The 18356-nt window shown below is 45.4% G+C and overlaps 2 protein-coding genes across 2 annotated transcripts in view; one reads left to right on the top strand and one right to left on the bottom strand.

Moving 5' to 3' along the window:
* The window catches only part of ZBTB45 (zinc finger and BTB domain containing 45), a 500250-nt gene that overhangs the window by 328059 nt on the left and 153835 nt on the right, over positions 1 to 18356 (bottom strand). The window lies entirely within an intron of this gene.
* The window catches only part of LOC142210627 (uncharacterized), a 36350-nt gene that overhangs the window by 10833 nt on the left and 7161 nt on the right, over positions 1 to 18356 (top strand). The window contains exons 2-8 of the mRNA XM_075279913.1: positions 2702 to 2828; positions 3623 to 3743; positions 3872 to 3985; positions 4350 to 4463; positions 5427 to 5534; positions 5666 to 5773; positions 5944 to 6060. Of these exons, the coding sequence (XP_075136014.1) occupies positions 2805 to 2828; positions 3623 to 3743; positions 3872 to 3985; positions 4350 to 4463; positions 5427 to 5534; positions 5666 to 5773; positions 5944 to 6060 (706 nt within the window). The 5' untranslated portion in view covers positions 2702 to 2804. The remainder of the gene's footprint in view (positions 1 to 2701; positions 2829 to 3622; positions 3744 to 3871; positions 3986 to 4349; positions 4464 to 5426; positions 5535 to 5665; positions 5774 to 5943; positions 6061 to 18356) is intronic.

Below are 18356 nucleotides of genomic sequence, written 5' to 3'. Positions count from 1 at the left end.
TATAATATACCTTCAGGATATATTATAAGAAATTTTTGGGTTTGGCTTATATCCAAGGTCATGTTACAAGAATTCTTTGCAAGTCTGTTTCGTATAGAGTGGGCGCTAGAGGCAAAGTTTTTGTTTTTCCAGCTAGTAGAACCAATTTGCATAGCTTTTCTCCACCGCAGAATGCAAATTAAGATTCTCATTAAAGGAAATATGGCTGGAGGGAGAGGACAATGCTCTGCTGCTCATCTGGAGTTACCATCCTTATATAGTATATACCAGTGCTTTATTATAGGTAGGGGTCTGACCTCTGGGATCTCACGGAGCTGAAGGATGGCTGTACAGTAGTCCTAGAGGTAGAGTGTGCATCCCCTTGTAGAATTGGCCTCTGCTATAGTTCCTTGCACAGTAAATGGCTGACCACAGTGAAGGGGTATTCCATCTTATAAAGTGATGCCATATACCATCTCCTCATGAACGGCGGGGGTCTCACCTTTCACCAGGGCTGTGGAGCCCAAGTCAGGACCAATTCTGGGTGTAGTCAGAGTCTGAAAAAAGTTCCCGGCTCTGGCTTCATTAGTTTTACTGCAAGGAGTTTGTATGTTCTCCCTGTGTTTGCTTGGGTTTCCTCCCACACTCCAAAGACATACTGATACTGAGAATGACAGTGGTGACAATATCAGTCAAACGCTGCAGAATATGATGGCGCTATATAAGAAAGAGAAATAAATAAAATATATAGTATATCTGGTATTATTTTGGATGATATTGTATTATACAATTTTGAATATTGTTATCTGCACATATAGTTTGATACATATTTATTTTTATAGGGATTCAGTCACTGGTTTTATCATGGATTAGAGGAGGTTTACTGCTTATGACTGACCATGACTGGCAGCCATTAATAAAGGAGCCGGAGACCATTATTTGGCCCTGGCCCTGACACCTACACCAATGCTGAGAATGACAGATGCAGTGAACGCCACTACTGTTTACCTGCAGCTAGGCTTGGGCCTACCTTCCATACCCAAGTCCTGGAACTAGCACACAGCGTGTAATAGTACAGATAGTAAATGACTCCTAGACTCTAAGGCCTGGTTCACATCTGCGTTCGGTGTTCCGTTAGCTAAGAAACCACACAAACTCCCTGAACGGAATACCGAATGCAGATGTGAACCAGGTCTAAGAGAGAACTCTTGTCATGTATACTAGAGATGAGCGAGTACTATTCGAAACGGCCGTTTCAAATAGCACGCACCCATAGGAATGAATGGAAGCAGCTGGCACGCAGGGGGTTAAGCGGCCAGCCGCCGGCAAAGTCTCGCTCATCTCTATACCTCTGTCTAAAATCGGCAAGATTTGTATAGAAAGCAGCGCAGTCTCTACATGGAGCAGTTATCATAGGATCAGTCTAGTTTCTCTATATGAGGCCTATTGTCTGGATGACAGGCAGCGGCCGGCGTGTCAGAGAGCGGGATCAGCCTATCCCGTTTGTTTTGGTAACATTCTTATGGTAGAGTTGGAAGGGACCTCAAGGGCCATCGGGTCCAACCCCCTGCGAGTGCAGGTTTTCCTAAATCATCCCAGCTATATGTTTATCCAGATTCCGCTTGAAGATTTCCATTGATGGAGTGCCCACCACCTCCCGTGGCAGCCTATTCCACTCTCTCACTACCCTCACTGTCAGAAAGTTTTTCCTAATGTTTAATCTGTATCTCTTTCCCTTTAGTTTCATCCCATTGCTTCTTGTACTTCCTTGTGCTAATGAGAATAGGGTAGATCCCTCTGCACTGTGACTACCTTTCAGATATTTGTAGACTGCTATTAAATCTCCCCTCAGCCTTCTCTTCTGCAAACTAAACAATCCCAGTTCTTTTAGCCGCTCCTCATAGGACATGGTTTGCAGACCTTCCACCATTTTGGTTGCTCTTCTCTGGACTTGCTCCAATATATCGATGTCTTTCTTGAATTGAGGCGCCCAGAACATAAGTAGGCGATGTGTTTTAAGGCGCCCAACATAAGTAACTTGAGACGGTAAGAAGACAATAATATAGGGAACAGCCTCAGACGAATTCTGTTACTGACTTGTACGTGCCCCTGCAGCTTATATATCTATATATATATGGTATGCCACTTGTTTAGTGCATTGCTTAGGCAAGTGTAGTTCCTTTCCACTTCTCTTATATATTTTCAGACAATAGCTGACCTCTGTAGAAAGTCTTAGATCTATTGTATTAAATATATATGTATTTGTGTTCTGCATACAATAAGGAGGACAGTGCTATTCTGTGAAATGTCACTTCTGTCATTTTCATGAGGTAACCATACCTACATAGTATTAGAGAAGGACACCCTTAGAATTTTGCTGTTCTTATGCACATAAAGGAAGTCTATCATCAGAACCCAGTATATCAACCCAGACCTGCAGATGGATAGGTTAGTGTCACTTGAATCAGGGTTTTCCCTTTGTGAAACAATATTTCCATTGTGATATGTTGCTATTTGGAACAATGAAGCCAATGCTCCAAAGAGCTCATTCACATATTGACAAAAGCAGCGACACCTTGGCACTGATTCACTAGGGGAAAACTGCGATGATGGGATACAATCCCTTTAAGGATGTTACCCTAGAAATCCCCCTTGTCTTTCTGGGTGTTCAGCTAGATGACAAATAAGTGGTATAACTCTTCTAATTCTATTTTCCTTTTAGGCTTCGCTAAAGGTTCTTCATTGCCGGATGTGGCTCTAACCTTCACACACTTGCTGTTCTCCTTTCACCTTTTTGCTTGCAAGACGAAGAAACGGGTACAGACATGGCCGGCCATGTATCCCCTACGGTAATTATGTTTTTCTATTTTAATATGTTTTCAGCAATAGGTGTAAATCATTTACTACAGGTCTGCAGAGGATTGTACAGGCTTAAAAAACATGGCTGCTTTCTTCCAGAAATAGAGTTGCGAGTTTTGTGCGGATTGGGATGCAGCCTCATTCACTCAAATAGCTCCCCATATAGCTGTGCCTTTTTTTGCTACTATTAAAAAAATAATAATTAATAATCTTTAGAAAAAATTTTTTAATCTAAAATCTTTTGATTACTCCTGTAATGTTCTGGAATACCTGCTATTCATGTCTACAGCCTTATTGTCAGTGTAAAATTAGGTCAAGCCTGTGCCATGGCCTAACAGGCTTTCACTAATGGTAGATTTGGTGTCCTGTGGTACTTTCTGCCTTTCATGGTAACACATTGGCCTCACTAGATCTCGTTGCAGGGTGCCAATTATTGAGGTCAACAGCAGGAATTAACCTCTGAGTTACCCCTGATCCCAGCGATTGCTACCAGGATTCCAACTCTGTATGACATCTGCTACTGAACTTGTGGATACAGTGGTTATATTTACAAGGTCGTTGTGAGGGACATATCTGTTCCTCAGCAGCAATTGTTACCTGCCTTTGATGGATATATATTAGTGTTAAAGGATTTAGAGCATTCATGAGCACATGTCTATACCTCACCATATCAATACTATAAAGTTTATGAACACAAGTACCATAGTTGCGTTACAGAACTTGTACATATACATTTATCCGGACCAGTTTACCAGCCATTTTTTGCCCCAATCATGATTTCCAGGTGATATTCAGAGACGTTGCTGTATATTTTTCGGAGAAGGAGTGGGATCTCCTAGAAGGATGGCAGAAAGACCTGTACACTGGTGTTATTAAAGAAATTCATGGGATCTTAATCTCACTGGGTAATCTACTTATTTCTTAAGTCATGTAAAATATAGAACTTCTAAATGATTTATTCTGTTCTATTCGTTTGTGTCCACACTTCTACCGTTGAAAATATAAATTGCTTTATTCATGTTTTTTGTCTTAGGCTTTGTCATCCTGAATCCCAACAACTTCCTGAGGATACAGCCAGAAGAGGAGCCATGTTGGAAAAGCCGTCAAGTCGTAGGAAGAAATGAAAACTTGAATATTGTCGGTTCTGGTAAGTTCTTTTGGAATTGAGTTCAGATATAATTTGGAATATCAATAATGAAAAGTTTGGAAAATGTGTGTAAATAGTTCTCTATTAGAGATGAGCGAGTACTATTCAAAACGGCCGTTTCGAATAGCACGCACCATAAAAATGAATGGAAGCGTCCGGCACGCAGACTTTGCTGGCGGCTGGTCACTTAACCCCCTGCGTGCCGGCTGCATCCATTCATTCCTATGGGTGCATGCTATTCGAAACGGGAGTTTTGAATAGTACTTGCTCATCTCTATTCTCTATGCATTATCCTACATCATAATTTTCCACTTCCCAGAGGTAATGTTTTCTGATAAATTTTCTTCTTCTTGTATCCATTTAGAGTGTGGTATGGTGAATCCTGATATTTTATTAACTGTCAAGCTTGGTGAGAAGCAGCGAATGATGAACGCTTTTGAACAGGATGGCAAAGGGAGCGTGTCTTTTCCTAGTACAAGTAAGACACCTCAAAAAGTTTGTGTATGTTTATGTAGTGGTCTGAGTTTTCTGCATTGTTGCTTTTTTTTAACTTCATACATTTACCTGAACTGTTTTAGGACTCTAGCACAGAGCAGTACACAAACTGCAGTACAAGTTTGTAGACTAGACTCGTATTGCCGTTTTATGTGCCATAGTGTGATGTTGATGTGTTCATCTATGAGGTACAGGGTTAGTCTATGGGGGTGCTGAAAAGTAAATGCCCTTTGATAGATGCCCCGATAGTAATGAACTATCCTAAGGAAAAGTTAGCAGTAATGTAGTCCTGGAAAACCTCTTTCAGTAATAGTAGACTCAGAATGCAGACCAACATTTTGATCTGGTGCAGTAAAAATTACTACGATGATCACTGCTGCAAAATTAATCCTACCATTTAATGTCTTAGGCAGTATGTTTAAATGACCCTGCAGACAGCAAAGGAATCGTATAGGTGTTGAACAACAGTTCCTCACAATGAAAATTTCTTCATCCCTGTAAATACTGAAAACTCTTCCATTCCTTTAGGGCGGGTTCACATCTGCGCCCGGTCTCCGTTTTGTGGGTTTCCGTCTTCTGCCGACAGGCGATGGAAACCCGGCAGTCAGTGTCCGCCCATGAGCGTCTTCTGGTGTCTGCGGCGAAACTGTTTTTTTTTTTTAACCGGACACAATGTCCCGCATGTCAGACTTTGTGTCCAGTTAAAAAAAACGTGGTTTCGCCGCGGAGACCAGAAGACGCTCATGGGCGGACACTTTGCAAACCCATTCAAATTAATGGGTTTGAAAACTGACTTTGGTTTCCTTCTCCTGTCCAGTTTCCCGGGCAGAAGACGGAAACCTAAAAGCAGAGACCAGGTGCAGGTGTGAACCCATCCTGATTTGTATGTTTTTCATTTATGGGTATGAAGATGTAGTTTATCCATTTTTTTTTTCTTTTGGAACAGGTAAATTTATTGACCGATTTGGAGAATACACAGCTGTGAAAGATGAGACACCTCTTGAAGATTATACTGTTATCTCAGATGTCGAATGCTTGGATGACAACGAACAATGTAAGTAACAGTGTGACCAATTACTAAAACTTCAATTCCTCATGCAAATGTAAATGGTGATTGCACTAAGATAGTGTAGGGGATATTTTACCTCCGTATCACAATATAATTTTTCTTTTAATTTGTTACAGTTTATTCTTCAACTCCGCCAGTTGTTCGCAGGGTTAATAATTTTCAAGACCACCCATCCAACAACAATTTGCAGATCGACGGTAAACATGGTATCAAATATGCAGCTGGTGAGTGTTCTTTCTCCCATCTGAAAATATGGTTGTTTTTATCCAAAACATTCCTTTTTATGTTTTGGTTTTTTTTTGTTTTTTTTTTAACATGTCACGCTACACATAAAAATGTTCGAAGGTGTGTAATATAAGTCTAGAATTTCACATCACTTATCCTTCTCTCCTAGTACAAGGACACAGAGCATCTACCTCTGGTATCAATAAAACAAGTATGGTTGCAGTTCCACAGAAGCTCATCATCAAGAAACCCTACAATATTTGTGAAAAAAATGTTATTTTGAAAGGTCAGTTGACAAAAAATGTTCTTTTTGTGTTTTTTGCTCCTTACTTTCCAAAAGCTGTAATTTTTTTTTTCTGTGGGACAAACTACTTCATAATAGTACCATTTAAATATGGAGGCTGCTCAGAGCTGAGTGACCGCTACAGCCCCAGGTTAAAAATTCTAATCATACCCCCCATCCCTAGAAGGTATATAAAAGTACTAAGCACATACACATTAGGTATCTCTGTTTCCGAAAACAGCCAGTCCACAGACTTGTAGGCTGAGGCCCCACGTTGCGGAAACACTGCTTTTTTTTTTTGTTATTGTTGCAGATTTTGCAGTGGATTGAGCAGAAGGGAGAAGTATAAGAGTTTCCTAGAGATTTACTGTTCCTTCTCTAGCCACTACTAGGGTTGATTTAAAGGGATCCTATCAATGGATACCCTTTTTTCTGACTAACACGTAGGAATAGCCTTAAGAAAAGCTATTCTTCTCCTACCTTTAGATTTCTTCTCCGCGCTGTCATTCGGTACAAATCCCAGTTTTCTTTGGTATGCAAATGAGTTCTCTCACAGCAATAGGGGCGGTCCCCAGTGCTCAAACAGCACAGGGGGCATCCCCAATGCTGCAAGAGAAATCTCCAGCGATGCCTCTATCTTCAGGAACGCCCTCTCCCTGTGTCTTCTTTTGTCCTGGGTTTCAATCTTCTAGGCCTCGGGCAGAGCCGACTACCCACGGCCTGGCCACAAGAAAATGGCCACTTACACCAACTTACTGTATAAGCGGCCATTTTCTTGTGGCCCAGGCATGCGCAGTTGGCTCTGCCCAAGGCCTAGAAGATTGAAACCCAGGATGGAAGAAGACGCAGGGAGAAGCCGTTCCAGAAGAAGATAGAGGTATCGCTGGAGAGTTCTCTTGCAGCATTGGGGCACTTCCCCAGTGCTGCGAGAGAACTCATTTTCATACCGAAGAAAAGCCGGATTTCTACCGAACGGCGGTGCGGGGAAGACACCTAAAGGTGGAAGAATAGCTATGTGTTAGGGAGAATAAAAAAGGGTATCCAATGATAGGATCTCTTTAATGCACGGCCACCACTAATTAATTTCAATGTGAAAAGCTATGACTCAGCAGATGGGTGTCTTGGATTGCCCCTTCTCTTATTACTGTGTGGTTGTGCCATTAATGCCCAAGTTTCAAAAACCCCTTATTATTATCACTATTAGAGATGAGCGAACACTAAAATGTTCGAGGTTCGAAATTCGATTCGAACAGCCGCTCAATGTTCGTGTGTTCGAACGGGTTTCGAACCCCATTATAGTCTATGGGGAACAGATACTCGTTAAGGGGGAAACCCAAATCCGTGTCTGGAGGGTCACCAAGTCCACTATGACACCCCAGGAAATGATGCCAACACCTCTGGAATGACACTGGGACAGCAGGGGAAGCATGTCTGGGGGCATCTAACACACCAAAGACCCTCTATTACCCCAACATCACAGCCTAACAACTACACACTTTACACACTCAATACCACCTCTCTGACAGTAGGAAAACACCTTGAAACATGTGTATTTGGCACTTGCAGTGAGGAGAGCTTGTCACCAGCAGTGAATTTGGCCCTTGTAGTAAGTTGAGGTTGGCACCAACATTTGTTTTGAAAATCAGGGTGGATTGAGCCTCTAACCAGCAGAGTTTGGGCAAATTCATGGTGGAGGGAGCCTCTAAAAACCCCAGTTTGGACCAATTCATGGTGGAGGGAGCCTCTAACCAGCCCAGTTTGGGCAAATTCATGGTGGAGGGAGCCTCTAAAAAACCCAGTTTGGACCAATTCATGGTGGAGGGAGCCTCTAACCAGCCCAGTTTGGGCAAATTCATGGTGGAGGGAGCCTCTAACCAGCCCAGTTTGGACCAATTAATGGTGGAGGGAGCCTCTAACCAGCCCAGTTTGGACCAATTAATGGTGGAGGGAGCCTCTAACCACCCCAGTTTGGACCAATTCATGGTGGAGGGAGCCTCTAACCAGCCCAGTTTGGACCAATTCATGGTGGAGGGAGCCTCTAAAAAACCCAGTTTGGACCAATTCATGGTGGAGGGAGCCTCTAAACAGCCCAGTTTGGGCAAATTCATGGTGGAGGGAGCCTCTAAAAAACCCAGTTTGGACCAATTCATGGTGGAGGGAGCCTCTAACCAGCCCAGTTTGGACCAATTAATGGTGGAGGGAGCCTCTAAACAGCCAAGTTTGGACCAATTCATGGTGGAGGGAGCCTCTAAAAAACCCAGTTTGGACCAATTCATGGTGGAGGGAGCCTCTAAACAGCCCAGTTTGGGCAAATTCATGGTGGAGGGAGCCTCTAAAAAACCCAGTTTGGACCAATTCATGGTGGAGGGAGCCTCTAACCAGCCCAGTTTGGACCAATTAATGGTGGAGGGAGCCTCTAAACAGCCAAGTTTGGACCAATTCATGGTGGAGGGAGCCTCTAAAAACCCCAGTTTGGACCAATTCATGGTGGAGGGAGCCTCTAACCAGCCCAGTTTGGACCAATTAATGGTGGAGGGAGCCTCTAACCACCCCAGTTTGGACCAATTCATGGTGGAGGGAGCCTCTAAAAACCCCAGTTTGGACCAATTCATGGTGGAGGGAGCCTCTAACCAGCCCAGTTTGGGCAAATTCATGGTGGAGGGAGCCTCTAAACAGCCCAGTTTGGGCAAATTCATGGTGGAGGGAGCCTCTAACCAGCCCAGTTTGGACCAATTAATGGTGGAGGGAGCCTCTAACCAGCCCAGTTTGGACCAATTAATGGTGGAGGGAGCCTCTAACCACCCCAGTTTGGACCAATTCATGGTGGAGGGAGCCTCTAACCAGCCCAGTTTGGGCAAATTCATGGTGGAGGGAGCCTCTAAACAGCCCAGTTTGGGCAAATTCATGGTGGAGGGAGCCTCTAACCAGCCCAGTTTGGACCAATTAATGGTGGAGGGAGCCTCTAAACAGCCAAGTTTGGACCAATTCATGGTGGAGGGAGCCTCTAAAAACCCCAGTTTGGACCAATTCATGGTGGAGGGAGCCTCTAACCAGCCCAGTTTGGACCAATTAATGGTGGAGGGAGCCTCTAACCAGCCCAGTTTGGACCAATTAATGGTGGAGGGAGCCTCTAACCACCCCAGTTTGGACCAATTCATGGTGGAGGGAGCCTCTAAACAGCCAAGTTTGGACCAATTCATGGTGAAGGGAGCCTCTAAAAACCCGTTTGGACCAATTCATGGTGGAGGGAGCCTCTAACCAGCCCAGTTTGGGCAAATTCATGGTGGAGGGAGCCTCTAAACAGCCCAGTTTGGGCAAATTCATGGTGGAGGGAGCCTCTAACCAGCCCAGTTTGGACCAATTAATGGTGGAGGGAGCCTCTAACCAGCCCAGTTTGGACCAATTCATGGTGGAGGGAGCCTCTAAACAGCCAAGTTTTGGGAAATTCATGGTGGAGGGAGCCTCTAACCAGCCCAGTTTGGACCAATTCATGGTGGAGGGAGCCTCTAAAAAACCCAGTTTGGACCAATTCATGGTGGAGGGAGCCTCTAAACAGCCCAGTTTGGGCAAATTCATGGTGGAGGGAGCCTCTAACCAGCCCAGTTTGGGCAAATTCATGGTGGAGGGAGCCTCTAACCAGCCCAGTTTGGACCAATTAATGGTGGAGGGAGCCTCTAACCAGCCCAGTTTGGACCAATTAATGGTGGAGGGAGCCTCTAACCAGCCCAGTTTGGACCAATTAATGGTGGAGGGAGCCTCTAACCACCCCAGTTTGGACCAATTCATGGTGGAGGGAGCCTCTAACCAGCCCAGTTTGGGCAAATTCATGGTGGAGGGAGCCTCTAACCAGCCCAGTTTGGACCAATTAATGGTGGAGGGAGCCTCTAACCAGCCCAGTTTGGACCAATTAATGGTGGAGGGAGCCTCTAACCACCCCAGTTTGGACCAATTCATGGTGGAGGGAGCCTCTAAACAGCCAAGTTTGGACCAATTCATGGTGAAGGGAGCCTCTAAAAACCCGTTTGGACCAATTCATGGTGGAGGGAGCCTCTAACCAGCCCAGTTTGGGCAAATTCATGGTGGAGGGAGCCTCTAAACAGCCCAGTTTGGGCAAATTCATGGTGGAGGGAGCCTCTAACCAGCCCAGTTTGGACCAATTAATGGTGGAGGGAGCCTCTAACCAGCCCAGTTTGGACCAATTCATGGTGGAGGGAGCCTCTAACCAGCCCAGTTTGGACCAATTAATGGTGGAGGGAGCCTCTAAACAGCCAAGTTTTGGGAAATTCATGGTGGAGGGAGCCTCTAACCAGCCCAGTTTGGACCAATTAATGGTGGAGGGAGCCTCTAACCAGCCCAGTTTGGACCAATTCATGGTGGAGGGAGCCTCTAAACAGCCCAGTTTGGGCAAATTCATGGTGGAAGGAGCCTCTAACCAGCAGAGTTGTGGGAAAGCAGGGTGGAGGGAGCCTCTAACCAGCAGAGTTGGTGGAAATCAGGGTGGAGGGAGCCTCTAACCAGCAGAGTTGGGGGAAATCATGTTGGAGGGAGCCTAGTATTAGCAGAATTGTGCAACGCTTATGGTGGATGAGTATGAGGATGCGGAGGAATTGGAGAGGTTGAGTACAGACATGGAGTTTCATGTTGGGGTGCTTTACACAGGTGGGCACAAAAATGACGGCTCTACCCAGTGGTGGTTCATTTTTATCAAAGTGAGCCGGTCGGCACTCTCAGCTGACAGACGGGTGCGCTTGTCAGTGATGATGCCACCGGCTGCACTGAACACCCTCTCAGATAGGACGCTGGCGGCAGGACAGGACAGCACCTCCAAGGCATATAGGGCAAGTTCAAGCCACAGGTCCAACTTCGACACCCAATACGTGTAGGGCGCAGAGGGGTCGGAGAGGACAGGGCTGTGGTCGGAAAGGTATTCCCGCAACATGCGCCTATACTTCTCACGCCTGGTGACACTAGGACCCTCCGTGGCGGCACTTTGGCGAGGGGGTGCCATCAAGGTGTCCCAGACCTTAGACAGTGTGCCCCTCGTTTGTGTGGACCGGTGAGAACTTGGTTGCCTACTGGAGGAACTGCCCTCCCTGCCGCCACTGTCACATGCTGGAAACATCTCCATCATATTCTGCACCAATTGCCTGTGGCAAGCATTGATGCGATTGGCCCTCCCCTCTACCGGAATAAAAGACGAGATGTTGTTTTTATACCGGGGGTCAAGGATAGCAAAGATCCAGTACTGGTTGTCCTCCATGATTTTGACAATACGCTTGTCGGTTGTAAAGCACCCCAACATGAACTCAGCCATGTCTGCCACAGTGTTAGTTGGCATGACTCCTCTGGCCCCACCGGAAAGTTCAATCTCCATTTCCTCCTCATCCTCCATGTCTACCCATCCGCGCTGCAACAATGGGACGATTCGAAGTTGCCCGGAAGCCTCCTGTATCACCATCACATCATCGGACAACTCTTCTTCCTCCTCCTCCTCCTCCTCCTCCTCCTCCTCCATTAAACGCAGTGAAGCGGACAGATGTGTGGACCTACTCTCCAGCTGTGACGGATCGGATGCTATCCCTAACTCCTCTGTGTGATCTGAGTTATCCCTGATGTCAATCAGGGATTCTCTCAGAACACACAAGAGCGGGATTGTAAGGCTCACCATCGCATCCTCAGAGCTCACCCTCCTTGTGGACTCCTCAAAGACCCGTAGGATGTCACAAAGGTCTCTCATCCATGGCCACTCATGGATGTGAAACTGAGGCAGCTGACTTTGTGGCACCCTAGGGTTTTGTAGCTGGTATTCCATCAAAGGTCTCTGCTGCTCAACCACTCTATTCAACATCTGAAACGTTGAGTTCCAGCGTGTGGGGACGTCGCACAAAAGCCGGTGTTGTGGCACATGCAGGCGTTGCTGGAGAGATTTTAAGCTAGCAGCGGCTACTGTCGACTTGCGAAAGTGGGCGCACATGCGCCGCACTTTCACCAGTAGCTCTGGAACATTGGGGTAGCTCTTTAGGAAACGTTGCACCACTAGGTTGAAGACGTGGGCCAGGCATGGAACATGTTGGAGTCCGGCAAGCTCCAGAGCTGCTACCAGGTTCCGGCCGTTATCACAAACGACCATGCCTGGGCCCAGGTGCAGCGGCTCAAACCATATTGCCGTCTCATCGAGGAGGGCATCCCTCACCTCGGAGGCAGTGTGCTGTCTGTCCCCCAAGCTGATCAGCTTCAGCACAGCCTGCTGACGTCTACCAACGCCAGTGCTGCAACGTTTCCAACTCGTAGCTGGGGTCAATCTAACAGCGGAGGAGGAGGCGGTGGCGGAGGAGGAGGCAGTGGCGGAGGAGGAGGCGGTAGAGGAGGAGGAGGAGGGGGGTGTTCTTCTCGTGTCCCTGCCAGGAATGTTAGGCGGGGAGACGAGGTACACCGGGCCAGTTTGGGAAGCAGTCCCAGCCTCAACTACATTCACCCAGTGTGCCGTCAGTGAAATGTAGCGTCCCTGTCCGCATGCACTTGTCCACGCGTCGGTGGTCAAGTGGACCTTTGTGCAAAGCGCGGAACTAAGGGCCCGCCTGATGTTGAGTGACACGTGCTGGTGCAAGGCGGGGACGGCACACCGGGAGAAGTAGTGACGGCTAGGGACGGCATAGCGAGGTGCCGCAGTTGCCATCAGGTCCAGGAAGGCGGGAGTTTCAACAAGCCGGAACGCCAACATCTCCTGGGCCAGCAGTTTAGCGATGTTGGCGTTCAAGGCTTGCGCGTGTGGGTGGTTAGCAGTGTATTTCTGCCGCCGCTCCAATGTCTGAGAGATGGTGGGTTGTTGTAAAGAAACGCCTGATGGTGCCTTTGATGGTGCAGGAGAAGGAGATAAGACAGGACCAGGGGAGGATGAGGTAGAAGTCAACAAAGTGGCGGAGGCAGATGAAGTGGTGTCCTGGCTCGTCCTCTGGAGTGCATCGCCAGCACAGTCAGCAGTGGCAGTGGCAGAGGCAGAGGCAGAGGCAGTGGCAGTGGCGTGAACGGCAGGCGGCCTTTGTCCTGCCGTTGCTGCCTGCCACTGATTCCAGTGCTTGGATTCCAAATGACGGCGCATTGAAGTGGTGGACAGGTTGCTCTTCTCAGAGCCCCTAATCAATTTCGAGAGGCAAATTGTGCAGACAACACTATATCTGTCCTCGGCGCATTCCTTGAAAATACTCCACACCTTCGAGAAACGTGCCCTCGAGGTGGGAGTTTTTCGGGGCTGGGTACGAACTGGAACATCTTGGGAGATTCCGGGTGTGGCCTGGCTTCGCCTAAGCTGCTGACCTCTGCCTCTGCCTCTAGCTACCCTTTTTGGTGCTGCACCTGCCTCAACATCCACACTACTTTCCCCGCTTGACATCCCCCCTGTCCAGGTCGGGTCAGTGTCCTCATCATCCACCACTTCCTCTTCCAACTCCTGTCTCATCTCCTCCTCCCGCACAATGCGCCAGTCAACTGGATGCCCTGACGGCAACTGCGTCACATCATCGTCGATGAGGGTGGGTTGCTGGTCATCCACCACCAAATCGAACGGAGATGGAGGAGACTCTAGTGTTTGAGCATCTGGACACAGATGCTCCTCTGTTAGGTTCGTGGAATCGTGACGTGGAGAGGCAGGTTGAGGGACAATGAAAGGAGCGGAGAACAGCTCTGGGGAGCAGGGACAGTTTGGGTTATTGTTCTGTAAAGCTTCGGAATTTTGGGAGGAAGGAAGACAAGACTGTTGGGTAATAGGAGGAGAGGAGGCAGAGTCTGACTGGCTGCTGGACAATGTGCTGTAAGCGTTCTCTGACAGCCATTGCAAGACCTGTTCCTGGTTCTCGGGCCTACTAAGGTTTGTACCCTGCAGTTTAGTTAATGTGGCAAGCAACCCTGGCACTGTGGAGTGGCGCAATGCTTGCTGCCCCACAGGAGTAGGCACGGGACGCCCTGTGGCTTCACTGCTACCTTGCTCCCCAGAACCATTCCCCCGACCTCGCCCACGGCCTCGTCCACGTCCCTTTCCGGGAGCCTTGCGCATTTTGAATTCCTAGTTAGAAATTGGCACTGTATACCAGTAGTAAAAATTGTGGGTGCACGTAACCCCAATATATTCTTTGAATTCCCAGTCAGACACTGGCACTATATGGCAGTAGCAAGAAATGAGGGTATTTGTATTCCCAATATACTCTTTGAATTCCCAGTCAGACAATGGCACTGTATACCAGTAGTAAAAATTGTGGGTGCACGTAACCCCAATATATTCTTTGAATTCCCAGTCAGACACTGGCACTATATGGCAGTAGCAAGAAATGAGGGTATTTGTATTCCCAATATATTCTTTGAATTCCCAGTCAGACAATGGCACTGTATACCAGTAGTAAAAATTGTTGGTGCACGTAACCCCAATATATTCTTTGAATTCCCAGTCAGACACTGGCACTATATGGCAGTAGCAAGAAATGAGGGTATTTGTATTCCCAATATATTCTTTGAATTCCCAGTCAGACAATGGCACTGTATACCAGTAGTAAAAATTGTGGGTGCACGTAACCCCAATATATTCTTTGAATTACCAGTCAGACACTGGCACTATATGGCAGTAGCAAGAAATGAGGGTATTTGTATTCCCAATATATTCTTTGAATTCCCAGTCAGACAATGGCACTGTATACCAGTAGTAAAAATTGTGGGTGCACGTAACCCCAATATATTCTTTGAATTCCCAGTCAGACACTGGCACTATATGGCAGTAGCAAGAAATGAGGGTATTTGTATTCCCAATATATTCTTTGAATTCCCAGTCAGACAATGGCACTGTATACCAGTAGTAAAAATTGTGGGTGCACGTAACCCCAATATATTCTTTGAATTCCCAGTCAGACACTGGCACTATATGGCAGTAGCAAGAAATGAGGGTATTTGTATTCCCAATATATTCTTTGAATTCCCAGTCAGACAATGGCACTGTATACCAGTAGTAAAAATTGTGGGTGCACGTAACCCCAATATATTCTTTGAATTACCAGTCAGACACTGGCACTATATGGCAGTAGCAAGAAATGAGGGTATTTGTATTCCCAATATATTCTTTGAATTCCCAGTCAGACAATGGCACTGTATACCAGTAGTAAAAATTGTGGGTGCACGTAACCCCAATATATTCTTTGAATTCCCAGTCAGACACTGGCACTATATGGCAGTAGCAAGAAATGAGGGTATTTGTATTCCCAATATATTCTTTGAATTCCCAGTCAGACAATGGCACTGTATACCAGTAGTAAAAATTGTGGGTGCACGTAACCCCAATATATTCTTTGAATTCCCAGTCAGACACTGGCACTATATGGCAGTAGCAAGAAATGAGGGTATTTGTATTCCCAATATATTCTTTGAATTCCCAGTCAGACAATGGCACTGTATACCAGTAGTAAAAATTGTGGGTGCACGTAACCCCAATATATTCTTTGAATTCCCAGTCAGACACTGGCACTATATGGCAGTAGCAAGAAATGAGGGTATTTGTATTCCCAATATATTCTTTGAATTCCCAGTCAGACAATGGCACTGTATACCAGTAGTAAAAATTGTGGGTGCACGTAACCCCAATATATTCTTTGAATTCCCAGTCAGACACTGGCACTATATGGCAGTAGCAAGAAATGAGGGTATTTGTATTCCCAATATATTCTTTGAATTCCCAGTCAGACAATGGCACTGTATACCAGTAGTAAAAATTGTGGGTGCACGTAACCCCAATATATTCTTTGAATTCCCAGTCAGACACTGGCACTATATGGCAGTAGCAAGAAATGAGGGTATTTGTATTCCCAATATATTCTTTGAATTCCCAGTCAGACAATGGCACTGTATACCAGTAGTAAAAATTGTGGGTGCACGTAACCCCAATATATTCTTTGAATTACCAGTCAGACACTGGCACTATATGGCAGTAGCAAGAAATGAGGGTATTTGTATTCCCAATATATTCTTTGAATTCCCAGTCAGACAATGGCACTGTATACCAGTAGTAAAAATTGTGGGTGCACGTAACCCCAATATATTCTTTGAATTCCCAGTCAGACACTGGCACTATATGGCAGTAGCAAGAAATGAGGGTATTTGTATTCCCAATATATTCTTTGAATTCCCAGTCAGACAATGGCACTGTATACCAGTAGTAAAAATTGTGGGTGCACGTAACCCCAATATATTCTTTGAATTCCCAGTCAGACACTGGCACTATATGGCAGTAGCAAGAAATGAGGGTATTTGTATTCCCAATATATTCTTTGAATTCCCAGTCAGACAATGGCACTGTATACCAGTAGTAAAAATTGTGGGTGCACGTAACCCCAATATATTCTTTGAATTCCCAGTCAGACACTGGCACTATATGGCAGTAGCAAGAAATGAGGGTATTTGTATTCCCAATATATTCTTTGAATTCCCAGTCAGACAATGGCACTGTATACCAGTAGTAAAAATTGTGGGTGCACGTAACCCCAATATATTCTTTGAATTCCCAGTCAGACACTGGCACTATATGGCAGTAGCAAGAAATGAGGGTATTTGTATTCCCAATATATTCTTTGAATTCCCAGTCAGACAATGGCACTGTATACCAGTAGTAAAAATTGTGGGTGCACGTAACCCCAATATATTCTTTGAATTCCCAGTCAGACACTGGCACTATATGGCAGTAGCAAGAAATGAGGGTATTTGTATTCCCAATATATTCTTTGAATTCCCAGTCAGACAATGGCACTGTATACCAGTAGTAAAAATTGTGGGTGCACGTAACCCCAATATATTCTTTGAATTCCCAGTCAGACACTGGCACTATATGGCAGTAGCAAGAAATGAGGGTATTTGTATTCCCAATATATTCTTTGAATTCCCAGTCAGACAATGGCACTGTATACCAGTAGTAAAAATTGTGGGTGCACGTAACCCCAATATATTCTTTGAATTCCCAGTCAGACACTGGCACTATATGGCAGTAGCAAGAAATGAGGGTATTTGTATTCCCAATATATTCTTTGAATTCCCAGTCAGACAATGGCACTGTATACCAGTAGTAAAAATTGTGGGTGCACGTAACCCCAATATATTCTTTGAATTCCCAGTCAGACACTGGCACTATATGGCAGTAGCAAGAAATGAGGGTATTTGTATTCCCAATATATTCTTTGAATTCCCAGTCAGACAATGGCACTGTATACCAGTAGTAAAAATTGTGGGTGCACGTAACCCCAATATATTCTTTGAATTCCCAGTCAGACACTGGCACTATATGGCAGTAGCAAGAAATGAGGGTATTTGTATTCCCAATATATTCTTTGAATTCCCAGTCAGACAATGGCACTGTATACCAGTAGTAAAAATTGTGGGTGCACGTAACCCCAATATATTCTTTGAATTCCCAGTCAGACACTGGCACTATATGGCAGTAGCAAGAAATGAGGGTATTTGTATTCCCAATATATTCTTTGAATTCCCAGTCAGACAATGGCACTGTATACCAGTAGTAAAAATTGTGGGTGCACGTAACCCCAATATATTCTTTGAATTCCCAGTCAGACACTGGCACTATATGGCAGTAGCAAGAAATGAGGGTATTTGTATTCCCAATATATTCTTTGAATTCCCAGTCAGACAATGGCACTGTATACCAGTAGTAAAAATTGTGGGTGCACGTAACCCCAATATATTCTTTGAATTCCCAGTCAGACACTGGCACTATATGGCAGTAGCAAGAAATGAGGGTATTTGTATTCCCAATATATTCTTTGAATTCCCAGTCAGACAATGGCACTGTATACCAGTAGTAAAAATTGTGGGTGCACGTAACCCCAATATATTCTTTGAATTACCAGTCAGACACTGGCACTATATGGCAGTAGCAAGAAATGAGGGTATTTGTATTCCCAATATATTCTTTGAATTCCCAGTCAGACAATGGCACTGTATACCAGTAGTAAAAATTGTGGGTGCACGTAACCCCAATATATTCTTTGAATTCCCAGTCAGACACTGGCACTATATGGCAGTAGCAAGAAATGAGGGTATTTGTATTCCCAATATATTCTTTGAATTCCCAGTCAGACAATGGCACTGTATACCAGTAGTAAAAATTGTGGGTGCACGTAACCCCAATATATTCTTTGAATTCCCAGTCAGACACTGGCACTATATGGCAGTAGCAAGAAATGAGGGTATTTGTATTCCCAATATATTCTTTGAATTCCCAGTCAGACAATGGCACTGTATACCAGTAGTAAAAATTG

Source organism: Leptodactylus fuscus, chromosome 6 (assembly GCF_031893055.1).
Source record: "Leptodactylus fuscus isolate aLepFus1 chromosome 6, aLepFus1.hap2, whole genome shotgun sequence".
NCBI lineage: Eukaryota > Metazoa > Chordata > Amphibia > Anura > Leptodactylidae > Leptodactylus > Leptodactylus fuscus.
Note: the sequence above shows the minus strand (reverse complement) of the source record. Positions and strands in the feature narration are given on the sequence as shown.